Genomic DNA, 12,989 nt, shown 5'->3' with positions numbered 1-12,989 from the left:
TGCCAAAAAATTTCTAACCTTTACATATACCTTTTTTCTTTAGCATTTCCGGGAGCTAACTCTACCCGGGGGGGTGGGGGGGGGGGCGCACGGAAGGGGCCACAGGAGGTTGGCCAGCCGGTCTGATCAGAGCCATTGGGGCCGGCTGGCCAGGGGAAGGGGGCTGCAGGAGGTTGGCTGTGGGAGTGCACTGACCACCAGGGGGCAGCTCCTGCGTTGAGCGTCTGCCTCCTGGTGGTCAGTGCATATCACTGCGACTGGTCATTCAGTTGTCTGGTCGTTTGGTCACTTAGGCTTTTATATATATAAATTTTAGTACATGGGGTCAACTTAGTGTAAAAAATATAATATCTCATTATAGTATCTCTATAAAGAAGTGCTTTGTAAATTCTAAAGAAATATGTATATGTAAAGGTTAGCAATTTTTGCCACTTTGAAATGGGTGCTTACCTTCTCTTAGACGGTCCACTACAAAAGTAAAGCCTGTAGTTCTTGGATGTAAGACATACTCATATTTCTGAAGTCCATTCTTTTCAGCAAAATCATTACTTCGAGCCTTGCTGTTTTCTAAACAAAACAATAGACCATTAGAAGCCATAAAATAAAGGGAGATCATCTGAGGTAAGGAAACGCTACACAATTTCTTTAATAAAAATGGCAGTTAATTTTTCTGTAATTACTGAGTACAGTATAGTGAGTCAAATGAGAAGATATAAACACTTAAGTAAATCCCTACCAAAGATCCTAGAATTATGTATTTATTGGAATTCTGAAAATTTTATAAGGTATTAATAAACTTTTTATAATGATTTATAAATTCATCTTTAAAATTCTTTGAGATTTCATAAAAGTCTATATTCAGTGGATACTAAAATACAAATAAAATCCTAATAAATGAAAATTTTCATAAGATAGTCTTTACATAATAAAAATTGAAATACTAAAATATAAGAAGCTAATAAAACATAAAGGGATTTAGATATGCAGAAGAAATAACAAGCAATCTGCCAAACGTATATCGACTTTTTTCAACCCAATAATTTGGGGTTTTAACACAAAATGAAATATCTTCCTTGCTCAGGCACAGAGCATGCTAATATTACTAACTAAAACCACTCCACAACATATTGGGCACATGATTAGCACATCCTGTACAAACATCTGAACATGGTTTGGCTGAGTATAGTTACAAAGTCAAGTATGTGTTCTAACTGTTGGCAAAAATTTCTTTTTCCAATCCATGAGGTAACTTTATAAGTTCCAAGAAGAACCAAACCCATGATTCAGCAAATATACTTGGAAAAAGTAAAGTGTTCAGAAATCTGGCCTCAACCCCTGGGGGTGATCATGAAATAGCTTCTGATGACAGCAGATGTTAGAACCTGCAATCTTCAGCTGCACCCTGAAATGTATAGACTATTCCAAGTCACAAGAAAAAGACACACACACACACAACTTTCCTGGGAGTAAATTTAAGACCATGGAGTCCCCCAAACCTAAAAACACCACAGATGGATTCAAAATATTCAAAGAACACTCCTATAAAAGGTGTGTTGTTGTTTTTTAAATAAATGAGGAATTGAGTCAAAGAACTAAATACCCAGAGATTCCCAGCAAGTCAAAAGTAAAGGCCTAAACATGAAAAGTAGTAAGCTCCTTTCACATTCATTTGAGGAGAATATCCTGGGCACGGGAGTATAAAATACTATTTTATTGACAGCTTACATGATGAGGAAGCCCAGGGACACTAAAAGGATGAGTAGTTAACTACTCTTCACTTTGCTCTTCAACTCGTCACAGACTTTAGGGAACTGAAGACAAACTGAATTCTGTTGTAGAATGTGCATACAAATCCAAGTAGTTCGAAAACATACAGTCACAATATGAGAAGGTAGAAATAACGAGAGACAGAGAGATTAGAGATGCAGATTTTTCCCTCCATCCCTGCTTCAGCTACCCACGCCCAGACTCTGGGGTTACTGGTAACTGCACAAGCATCCCTCTTTCTGACCACAGCCTCCTGTCCTGTCAGCTCACTCCCTGTAACACTCCAATGCCAGCACTCGCTTCCACTCCAATGGGAAGACAGGCTACTTTACTGTTCTCAAACCAGCCAGGCATGTTCCCACCTCAGGATCTGTACATTTGTTCTTCCCTCTACCCAGAATGCCTTCTCCCCCAATGTCTGCATGGTTTTCTGGTTTGTCCATTTGGTTTCTACTTAAATCTAACCACCTTTTATAAAATAGCACACTACACCCCATCTTCTATGACTCTCCTTATCTTTATTTTTCTGCACAACTTTATGAATGCCTAATATATTTTTATTAACTTAATAATTTTTTATCTAGCTTTCCTCATAGAATTTAAGCTTCATGAAAGTAGGAACTTTGTTTTGTATATAAAACTCCAAACACTCATATATAAATAAAGAAGTTTTATGTAAAAGGGTGTTTAATTGCATGTAATGTTGTATTTGTTAAAAACCTAGAAAATCTTTCCAAGTCAGAGAAACAGAACCCAAATATGGTATACCAATTGTGGTTAATTTTATGTGTCAAATTGGCCAAACATTATTCCAGAGGTTTCTGTGAAGGTATTTTTGATGAGATTAATATTTAAACCAGTAGACTTTCAGTAAAGCAGATTACTCTCCATAATGTGAGTGGGCCTCACCTCTCTCTTTCTCTACATGCACACACACATACACACACATATTCTTTTGGTTCTGTTTTTCAGGACAACACTTACTAATCCTATATAATAAAGAGCTAATATGTTAATTAGACTGAACAGAACAACCAGACGGGGCTATGAGGGCCAAGCCCCTTGCACGAATTTTGTGCATCGGGCCTCTAGTAACCAATATAATAGAAAAAAAAACTAGCCAATTTTTAAAATATGTTTTCAAAAAATGAATAATGAAGTGAGAGATTACAATATAACATAAGTACAAGGAAAACTATAATTCTAATTTTCCAATTTTGTTTGAAAGTATATGTATGTTTATATACCCATACATATGCCTGTGTGTGTGTGAGTAACCAAATGACACAAAAACAGTGGAGTAAATTCAAAATAGTGTTTCTTTATGGGCAGGAGGATTAGAGTAATTCTTGTACTCCTATATGTCTAAATTTCTCCAAATTAACATAAATTACTTCCATAAGCAAGAAACAAGTTATAACCAACAGTAAATATGAAGGTAGAATATATGTTAAATATACTTATTTGAAAATGTGCAAGCAAGCTGGATTCAGAACTTCAAGAGGATTACAAAACATTATTCTCTTTGGGCTTAAGAACCCAAATTTTGAGTTAACTGTGGTTAACTAAAAACACCTTTGAATTAACAGACACTTTTTGAAAACTGAAAGGATTTTGTATTTTGGTAGCTACTTGAAAAAATATGTTTATCCCAACTTCAAACTATCTGTATAATACTGTTTTTTTTTTAAAGTTTCAGAATTGGTCTGTTTTCTCTATCTGACAAAGAGTTTAGCTTTTGCAAGTTAGCCTTACAAATGTATATGCCATTTTAACTTAAAAATATGCAACTACATCATGTAATGGTGAGTACTCTGGACCCTGAAAATATGCAACTAGATGTTAATTAAGTTCATCACCTAAAAAAGGCACTTAAGAAAATATAAACTGAAAAAAGTTTAAAATGTATATTGTGTGGGCTCTAAGGGTCTAATGTATGAACATTCAAATCTAATGTACCAAAGAGCAGCAACCTGGGAGCTCTCACTCCATTAGCTTTTAATTATTAAATAACTTCCAAAGTCCCCATTCTTAGTGCATTTTGGCATTCATAAGTATAAATTAATCTATCATTTCAGTGAATGATACACTAATATAGCGATTTAAAACCCAAATTTAAGTATTGTACATTGTAAGTATTATAAAATTTAAATATGGCTCTGTCCATTTTAAGTTTCCAGTGATAGTTTACCTCTGGTAATCAATCAACTTACAATATATTTTCAAGCTTAAACAATATTATCCTCAGTGATCCAACTACTTTTAGAATTTTAGCTATAAAAATCAAATACAACTATACAGTAAGCGTATATTTAGTATATAATACTAGTACATTAAAACTGCCATGGTTCATGTAGCTCAGTTTCATCTGCAATAGATGAGTCAAAGACTTCTTACTTGCTATCAGTGTTTCCCAAAATACTTTCATTTCCTGTATTGACACAGTATGGCTTAATCACCCATTCACTTCCTTAAATAGTTGTGTAATTTGTATTTTTCATTGAATTCTCTTTTTGGTACTAGTTCCATACATTACTATGTCCAGAGAGTGAATTAGTATGTTCATTTACATATTCTCCTCTCTTAAGCTCTAAGTTGCCCTTCTTAGTGGCTCTTAGTTTCCTTGATCTGGTGTTGAGGATTTGGAAGACAACTTCATTTGCCATCTCTCTATACTATGTGATTTTTAGATTTTAGTTCTGTCCTAATTCAGTCTGTCTTCCTTTGTACAGCAGACCTTCATCCACTGGATCCTCCTCAAATTCTGCTGTATCTTTCTTGAAGTAACCAGGGTATTAACAGTTTGCAAATTTTGCTCTTTTGAATGGAAGAATTCTATAGAACTGCTTCTTGTCCAAGCTTACCTCCTCCCAACCCACACCCACATTTAACCAGAGCAGTTCTTCAATCCAGCGGTCGCCAACTTTCGGACCTCACAGACCACCAGTGGTCCACGGACCACCGGTTGGCGACCGCTGCTTCAATCTGTCTTAAATCCTAACCTACAATAGAAGCTTCATCTACAAAAATCACCCGTGGTTTAAAACATTGAAAACTACTGGCTTAGCAAAGATGAAAGAATGCATTTTATTTTTAATCTCTTAAAGAACTTGTGGAAATCCAATAGTATTCTTGGCCTATGTAGTTTGATATCTGGGCAGGTAGGAAGTCCTAACTATGTCTTTCTGTGTCCCCTCCACAACTCAATTATGGCTGAATTTTACTGAGAAAGAACAAAGCCTTTCTTGCTTATATTAAGGATAAGGCTTTAAAATAATTTAAATCAACAACAAATGAAATTGGTTACTATCAGATGCTTTTCTAATAAGAAGGAAGTGGAGAAAAAAAAGGTCTAATGGATAAGTATCTCTTGGAAGAGAACAGAAAATATAAAGAACAGGAAGGGGGTTCTTCTTTCTCAAGATTACTTTGGCTATTCAGAGCTTTTGTGGTTTCATACACATTATATAAAAGGCTGCTACCTACAATATATACTGAGACTCAAAATATAAAGCTCTAGGATAGCAAGTATATGTAATAATGATCTCCAGGGTTGTCCGTCATATATTCTGGGGAAAAAGCAGTTTAGAACAGCGGTCGCCAACCTTTCAGACCTCACGGACCACCAGTGGTCCATGGACCACCGGTTGGCGACCGCTGGTTTAGACTAGATGATTCCTAAGTTCCTTTAGTTTTTAAAATTCTGTAATCCAGCCGAAACCGGTTTGGCTCAGTGGATAGAGCGTCGGCCTGCGGACTGAAGGGTCCCAGGTTCGATTCCGGTCAAGGGCATGTACCTTGGTTGCGGGCACATCCCCAGTAGGAGATGTGCAGGAGGCAGCTGATCGATGTTTCTCTCTCATCAATGTTTCTAACTCTCTATCTCTCTCCCTTCCTATCTGTAAAAAATCAATAAAATATATTTAAAAAAAAAATTCTGTAATCCAAACCCAGGCTACCTTACCTGTGAGATCAGTCCCTTCTGGGAATATGAGGAGTTGAAGTGGTTCACGGATATCACAAAAATAATCAAGCATGTCTTCGAAATGGCTCTTGTCATCCTTCCATTTCCTATGAATGAAGATATAGGCAGCAGCTTGCATGGCCCAACCTAGGATCAATTTAACAAGAATTTACATACAATTTTATTGCCAACATCCATATTATTGAATATAATATTTCAGTTTTTGTTTACCATGATTTACTACAATAATAAGAATATACTTTAAACTCAGCACAGATCTTGAGTTAAATTAACACATACACCAGAAAATATTCTTAAAGGAGTTTGTTAAATTCTGGGGTTTACCAAATTCTCAAAAACCTCTTTTCAAGCCAAACCTAGCTATTAGAATATCAAAAAACAAAACAAAACAAAACACAAACCTTCCCTAATATTTATCAGTAACTCAACCAAAGTTTTAACCATCATAATTAAATATTTTTACCAAGCTACATACAAGAGATATTAGACTATCAGATTGTTCTCAAATCATGTATACGAGCACACTTTAATATTCCACTTCTGTACTACTCAATCTCTAAATTCAACAGCTATTTTCAATGCTAGCGATTTCTTTAGATTTTATTTAAAAGAGAAAATGTGCAGTGGCTATAAACATGTTCATCATAGTATATACATTGTGATCATATTCCCTTTCTCTAGGCAAATCAACCTTGTCACCAAAGAGGCAGCCCTAAAAGAGTTGTGTTTTATCCACCAGCCATCCCTCCCTGGCCAGAAATTACTAGAAATACTGTGGTAAATACCTAACTTAAGTCAGCCAATCTAAAGTCTATTTAACAGTCTATGGAACATGAAATGCTTGGCCCAAACACATGAACTATCTTAGCCAATAGAATGTTCTCAGAAATTTTACCTGGGACCATGGATAAAACAAGTCAGTAATATAGTATATGTAAATGCAAATGGATGGACAAAAAAGCAGATAACAGAGACAATAGCAGCTAGGCAAGATAAAGATAGTATACTGTAGTAAATATCTAAAAAAAATCTTGCAGCTGAGGTGCCTAAAGTTTGTTGGCTTCTTTGCTTATCAGTGTTTCTTATATCTTACTAGAGGCCTGGTGCATGAAATTCGTGCACAGGTAGAGTCCCTAGGCCTGGCTGGTGATCAGAGCTAATCGGGGCCTTCCTTCCCCCGGCTGCCGGCCAGGGCTTTCCTTTGTTTTGTGCTGCCCCCTGGTGGTCAGCGCACGTCATAGCGAGCAGTCGAACTCCCAGTAGGTCAAACTCCCGAGGGGACAATTTGCATATTAGCCTTTTATTATATAGGATAGGATGTCCTTCTATTAGTCCTCCTGAAGGAATTTCAAGAAATGTTTGAGTTTTAGCATTCCTGAAATGTATTTGTTCTCAATTTTGGAGGCTACTAAAGCTGAAAACAAAATTCAAAATTCAAAATCATTTTCCCCTCAGAATTTCAAAGTTAATTCCCACTGTTTTCTATCATCTAATAAGGCTCACAAGAAGTCTGACATCATCCTGATTGGTGTAGATAACCCAATTCCTTTCCTCTGGAAACTTTAATGATCAATTTTTAAATATATTTTTTTCCTCTTCATTCTCTCAACCTTGCTGTCTGGAGCTTTTGTTAAATGTTAAAACTTCTGGAACTGTCCTCTCATACTTTTCATCTCCTTTCATTCTGCATTCTGTTCAAAGGAAATCCCTTGGCTTGATCATTCAACCCACTAATTTGATCTCAGTTGTGATGGCCTACTAATTGAGCTTATTGCAGCAATCATTTCTTTAATTTTCAAGATTTACACTTGGTTCTTTTTCAATAGTAGCCAAAATTTATGGACAAATAGCAAAAAAATGTTAATGCAGTAACAATTTTAATAAAAATATTTATTGAATGATTACTATGTGCCTAATACTGTTCTAAGCATTTTTCTTTAATTCAATTAGTTCTCAAGACAGCTTTATGAATTAGGTAAAATCATCATCCCTATTTTATGGATAAGGAAACTGAGGCATATTTGAGATTCAAAGAACTAACCAAGTGGTAAAACCAGATTTCAAATGTAGGCAATCTGACTCCAAAGCTGATGTTTTTAACCAGTGTACTAAACAGCAATATATACCTGAATCTCTCTAAGGGTACTTATTAGTTAAACATAGTGACATCATTTACTCAGAGAATTAGCTACTCCTTAGAGGCTAAACTTGGCATTTTTTAAGTACTAGACCAGCCGTGGGCAAACTACGGCTCGCGGACCGGATCCGGCCCGTTTGAAATGAATAAAACTAAAAAAAAAAAGACCGTACCCTTTTATGTAATGATGTTTACTTTGAATTTATATTAGTTCACACAAACACTCCATCCATGCTTTTGTTCCGGCCCTCCAGTCCAGTTTAAGAACCCATTGTGGTCCTCGAGTCAAAAAGTTTGCCCACCCCTATACTAGACTATCTTTAAAGCTGTGCATTTTCCTCAAATGTCAGTTCTGAATTGTCTTCGTCTTTGTAAAGGATGTTCTACCATTGAAAAATACTGGCAGATAGACTGTATTTCTCCATCCAAGTGAGGGTATCTGTTGCTCCCTTGGGGGAGGGAGTAGTAGCAAGATCTGGGGAGCTGTGCCATAAAACTCTTCTAATGCTCTGTATGTTTTAGGAATCTCAAAGGGAAGTCAAATGGCTGAATCAGTCAGCCTCTTGGACCTCTCCTTTGAGGATATGATTCTTCCCTTGGTGCCTTTGCCTTGTCGTGTTCCATTTATACATCACTAATACTTTTGAATTTTTACTGCTTTTAGCTTAAACATTTTTTTCCCTTTCATAAAAATCACAGGAACACCTCGTGAAGTCCCCCTCTCTCTCATTTCATTGCCATCAGGCATATTTTATTCGTTTAAAGCAATATCCAGATATCTCTTAACATTTAAAATCTTAAAATGTACATTTTTATGATATTTATTTCATAAGTCTGTGAGCTGATAAATGACAGTGCAACTGATCATGTCATTTGAAATTAGGCTATATACTAGTAACGACTTTTCCATACGTTTCCATTAAAGGACATTCCCTAGATCACCTCAATTTCTCAGACAAGGGCTAGGAGCCGGGCAAGTTGATAAAGACAGATTCTGTGCATGCTGGCGTGGTATTGCTACTGCTATCTTCTTTCTAAAGCCCCATTTATGTTATCAGCATTGCCTTCTCAAGTAGACAGAATTCTGACCTCCAGCACTGTGAGACAGTAAAGATGTGCTGTTGAAGCCACTCCATTACAAGCAGTAACAGGAAAGTGATACAGAGCATAAGCAGAGACCAAGTCTTAGTTTCTAGTACTATTCTTTTTTTAATTTTTGCTAGCAATTGATGGTGTCGCTTTCATTGCTTTTATTATTATTTTTTGTTTCAATATTCCAAAACTTTAATTTGCATTATACTAATTAACATAGTAATTTTTTATTTTTATTCAATTTATTTTAATTTTCACTTGACATACAATATTATTAGTTTCAGGTATAAAACATAGTGATTAGACATTTATATAACTTACAAAGTGATCACCTCCATAAGTCCAGGATCCACCTAGCACCATACACTTATTAAATATTATTGACTATATTCCCTATGCTGTATTTTAGCTCCCTGTGACTTTATAACGGCCAATGTGTACTTCTTAATCCTTTCACCTTTCACACCCATCCCTGGACCCTCTCCCATCTGGTTACCATCAATTAAGTTTATTTTTTGATTCCACATATAAGTGAAATCATACGGTATTTGTCTTTCTCTGACTTATTTCACATAGCATAATAGCCTCTAGCTCCATCCATGTTGTCACAAATGGCAAAATTACATTCTTTTTTATGGCTGAGTAATATTCCATTATATATATATGCACTACCTCTTCTTTATCCATTCATCTACAGATGGACACTTAGGCTGCTTCCATATCGTGGCTATTGTAAATAATGCTGCAATGAACATAGGTGTGCATATATCTTTTTGATTAGTATTTTGGATTTCTTTGGATAATACTGGTGGTGGAATTGCTGGGTCACATAGTAGTCTATTTCTAATTTTTTGAGGGACTTCCATACTCTTTTCCACAGTGGCTGCACCAATCTGCATTCCTATCAACAGTGCATGAGGATTCCATTTTCTCTACATCCTCTCTAACACTTGTTTGTTGATTTATGGATGATAGCATTCTGACAAGTGTGTGATGATATCTCATTGTGGTTTTAATTTGCATTTTCCTGATGAGCATCTTTTCATATGTCTATTGGCCATCTGTATGTCCCCTTGGGAAAAATGTCTGTTCAGGTCCTCTGCCCATTTTAAAAATCAGATTTTTTTTTTTTGGGGGGGGGGGGGGGCGTTTGGTGTTAACTTGTAATATCCTTACATTTTTTTTATATTAACCCTTTAAAGGATGTATCACTGGCAAATATCTTCTTCCTTTCATTCAGTGGATTATCTTTTCATTTTGTTGATGGTTCCCTCTGCTGTGCAAAAACTTTTAGTTTGATATAGTCCCATTTATTTCCACCCCCCTCCCCCAATTGCCTAAGGAAACATACCACCCCTTCCAAAAAAAATTTAAGACTGATGTCAAAGAATTTGTTGCCTATTTTCTTCTGGAGTTTTATGGTTACAGGACTTAATTTAAGTCTTTAATCCATTTTGAGTTTATTCTTGTATATGTATAAAAAAGTGATCAGTTTCTTTTTTCTTTTTTTTTTTTTTTGCATGTATGTACCTGGTTTTCTCAACATCACATGGGTTTATTTCTGGGTTCTCTATTCTGTTCCATTGATCTATTTTTATGCTAGTACCATGCTGTTTTCAGTACTATAGTATAATTTGAAATCGGGTAGCATTATACTTCCACTTTTGTTATTCTTTCTCAAGACTGCTTTGGCTATTCAGGATCTTTTGTGGTTTTAAATTTAAGGATTATTTGTTCTATTTCTGTGAAAAAAGCCATTGAATCTATCTATAGCTTGCTTTAGGGATTAACAATATTAATTCTTTCTTTCCATGAGCACAGTATATCCTTCCATTTATTTGTACCTTCTTCAATCTTAGTTTTCCAACTGCAGGTCTTTTACCTGTTTGGTTAAATTTATTCCTAGGTGTTTTGTTCTTTTTGATGCAACTGTAAATGGAATTATTTTCTTAATTTCTCTTTCTAATAGCTCATTATTGGAAAGTTCAGATTTAGCACCCATCTGTCACTGGTAGGTTGGGAGGGAAGAGAGTTCAGCAGTGGCTACTGCCAGTACTTCTGTCTGGAGAAAGCTGCCCCTGCAGCCCTCACCCTGAAACTAGTCTATTAAGTTCCTCCCTCTATGTCCCTGGTGCTTTGTGAGTTGCTGCCCCTGTATTGGGGGTTAGAGCAAGTGAGTCCATGTGCAGCCCAAGAGGAGTGTCTCTAGGTCATTAAAAGCCCTCCATCTCTCTGGGATATAATCCCTGCTGTTTTTCACAGGAAGATGTTTTAAGGATTCCTCTTCCTGACACTGAAACCCTGGGCTGGGGAACCTCATGTGGGGCTAGGATCTCTCATTCACTGGTGACACTTCCGCAGCCGAGATGTCCCTCCTGACTATCAATTGCCACGCCATGGGTGTGGGACCTAATGTTCCACGTCTCCACCTCTCTTCTAGCCTTCTCAATGTAGATTCTTCTTTACATCTTAGTTATAGGACTTTTGTTCAGCTAGTCTTCAGGTGGTTCTTATGATGGATGTTTATAATTTAGTTGCAATTTTTATATAGGAGGCGGCAAGCAGTGTTTACCCACTTCACCATCTTGACTGGAAGTTCCCCTAATACCATCTATCCTATCTAATCAAAGAGAAACATGGTAATTAGCCGTAACTTCACTACCCTTCCTATTGGCTAATCAGGGTGATATGCAAATTAACTGCCAACCAAGATGGCGGCTGGCAGCCAGGCAGGCAGCGCATTCCATCAGCTGCCGGCCCAGCGCATGCGCATGGAGGTGAAGTCGCCAGTGCCTGCTTTCCCGCAGGCCTGAGCCCCCGAGCAGCTGGGGATAAGTTGGTGATCCCAAGACCTGACAGCCCACCGGCGGAGGCGGCATTTGGCCTGGGGACTGGTGAACAGGCAGAAGAGGGCCCTGATCGCAGGAGACTAGGCCCTAGGGACGCTACCTGCACGATTTCGTGCACTGGGCCTCTAGTTTTTAATAAAAGGAACTAGGCTTCCTTAGAGAAATGTTGAGCCTAGGACTGGGGCAGGGAAAAGACAAGATTCTTGTACCAAGAGAAAATGACATATATAATAAATACAACAGCTAATTCAGTTTTCCCCAGTATTGCAATGTTGCTTTCTTTCTCTTTTAAAATGCCATTACGATTTAGAGGTACTGAAGTGACTTCAGTAAGAGACTGACTGGATAACCTTAAAATCTAGAGCCATTTCTCTCAGTTGAAGAAACTGTCAACTTCCACACAGCTTAGGGCTTGAGATTTGTTAGGAAGTCAGCTAACACATTCAAAACAGAAGCTTCATCATTTAAATTACTTAGATCTCAATGTAATCCTAGAAAGAAGTATAATCCTGATATACTGCCTGGCACATGATTTAGCTGAACTGAACCTTCGTGCCCAATGTGTTTCCTTCTCTGGAAAAAAAAAAACACATCAAACTCATCTCAGCCAAACAACTCTGGCAACTGAAACTGCAAAATCAATAATTTTAAGAACTTATTTTTCACCTAGCAGTAGACTTGTTAAGATGAAACTGGTCTCTGTTACATATCTGAAAATACACAGAGATGTGTGTGGGATATTCAGCCATAAAACTAAATCATGTTTATATACTGTCTATTATATTTCATTTGACAGTTTTCATTAAAATCTTGACTCATAAGCATTTAATAAAATTTACTGAATGAGTACATCAATCATGAGATACTTTTCCTTATAGATTGGTGAAATAGGGAAAGCAAGTTATAACAGAATGCTTTTGGCTCTAAATAACAGAATAGCATATGAAAGTCATACAAACAATCTGGGCCTATGTTTCTCACATAAAATTAAGTCTGGCCCCAAGGCTGGTTCAGACGCCAGGCTCTCCCTTTCTACTCTGCCATCCTCTTGGGCTCAAGACGGTTGCAGCAGCTCCAAGTATGATGTGCTCTCACAATAACGTCCCAAAGCAGGAAAGGAGCACACCGGCCCTTCAATCAACCTTTCATCTTAGTAAGG

At 37.0% G+C, this 12,989-nt stretch overlaps 1 protein-coding gene across 5 annotated transcripts in view; it reads right to left on the bottom strand.

Annotated features, from left to right (window-relative positions):
- LCLAT1 (lysocardiolipin acyltransferase 1) overlaps positions 1–12,989 on the bottom strand; it is a 117,981-nt gene that overhangs the window by 44,386 nt on the left and 60,606 nt on the right. For all 5 annotated transcript variants that reach the window (XM_006094341.3, XM_014460561.2, XM_006094342.3 and 2 more), the window contains 2 exons: positions 5,732–5,878; positions 451–567 (listed from right to left, as the gene is read on the bottom strand). In XM_006094341.3, coding sequence (XP_006094403.1) covers positions 451–567; positions 5,732–5,878 — 264 coding nt within the window. The remainder of the gene's footprint in view (positions 1–450; positions 568–5,731; positions 5,879–12,989) is intronic.

Source organism: Myotis lucifugus, unplaced genomic scaffold (genome assembly GCF_000147115.1).
Source record: "Myotis lucifugus unplaced genomic scaffold, Myoluc2.0 scaffold_134, whole genome shotgun sequence".
Classification (NCBI taxonomy): Eukaryota; Metazoa; Chordata; class Mammalia; order Chiroptera; family Vespertilionidae; genus Myotis; species Myotis lucifugus.
The sequence above is the reverse complement of the archived record's forward strand: the minus strand, read 5'-3'. Positions and strand labels throughout refer to the sequence as shown.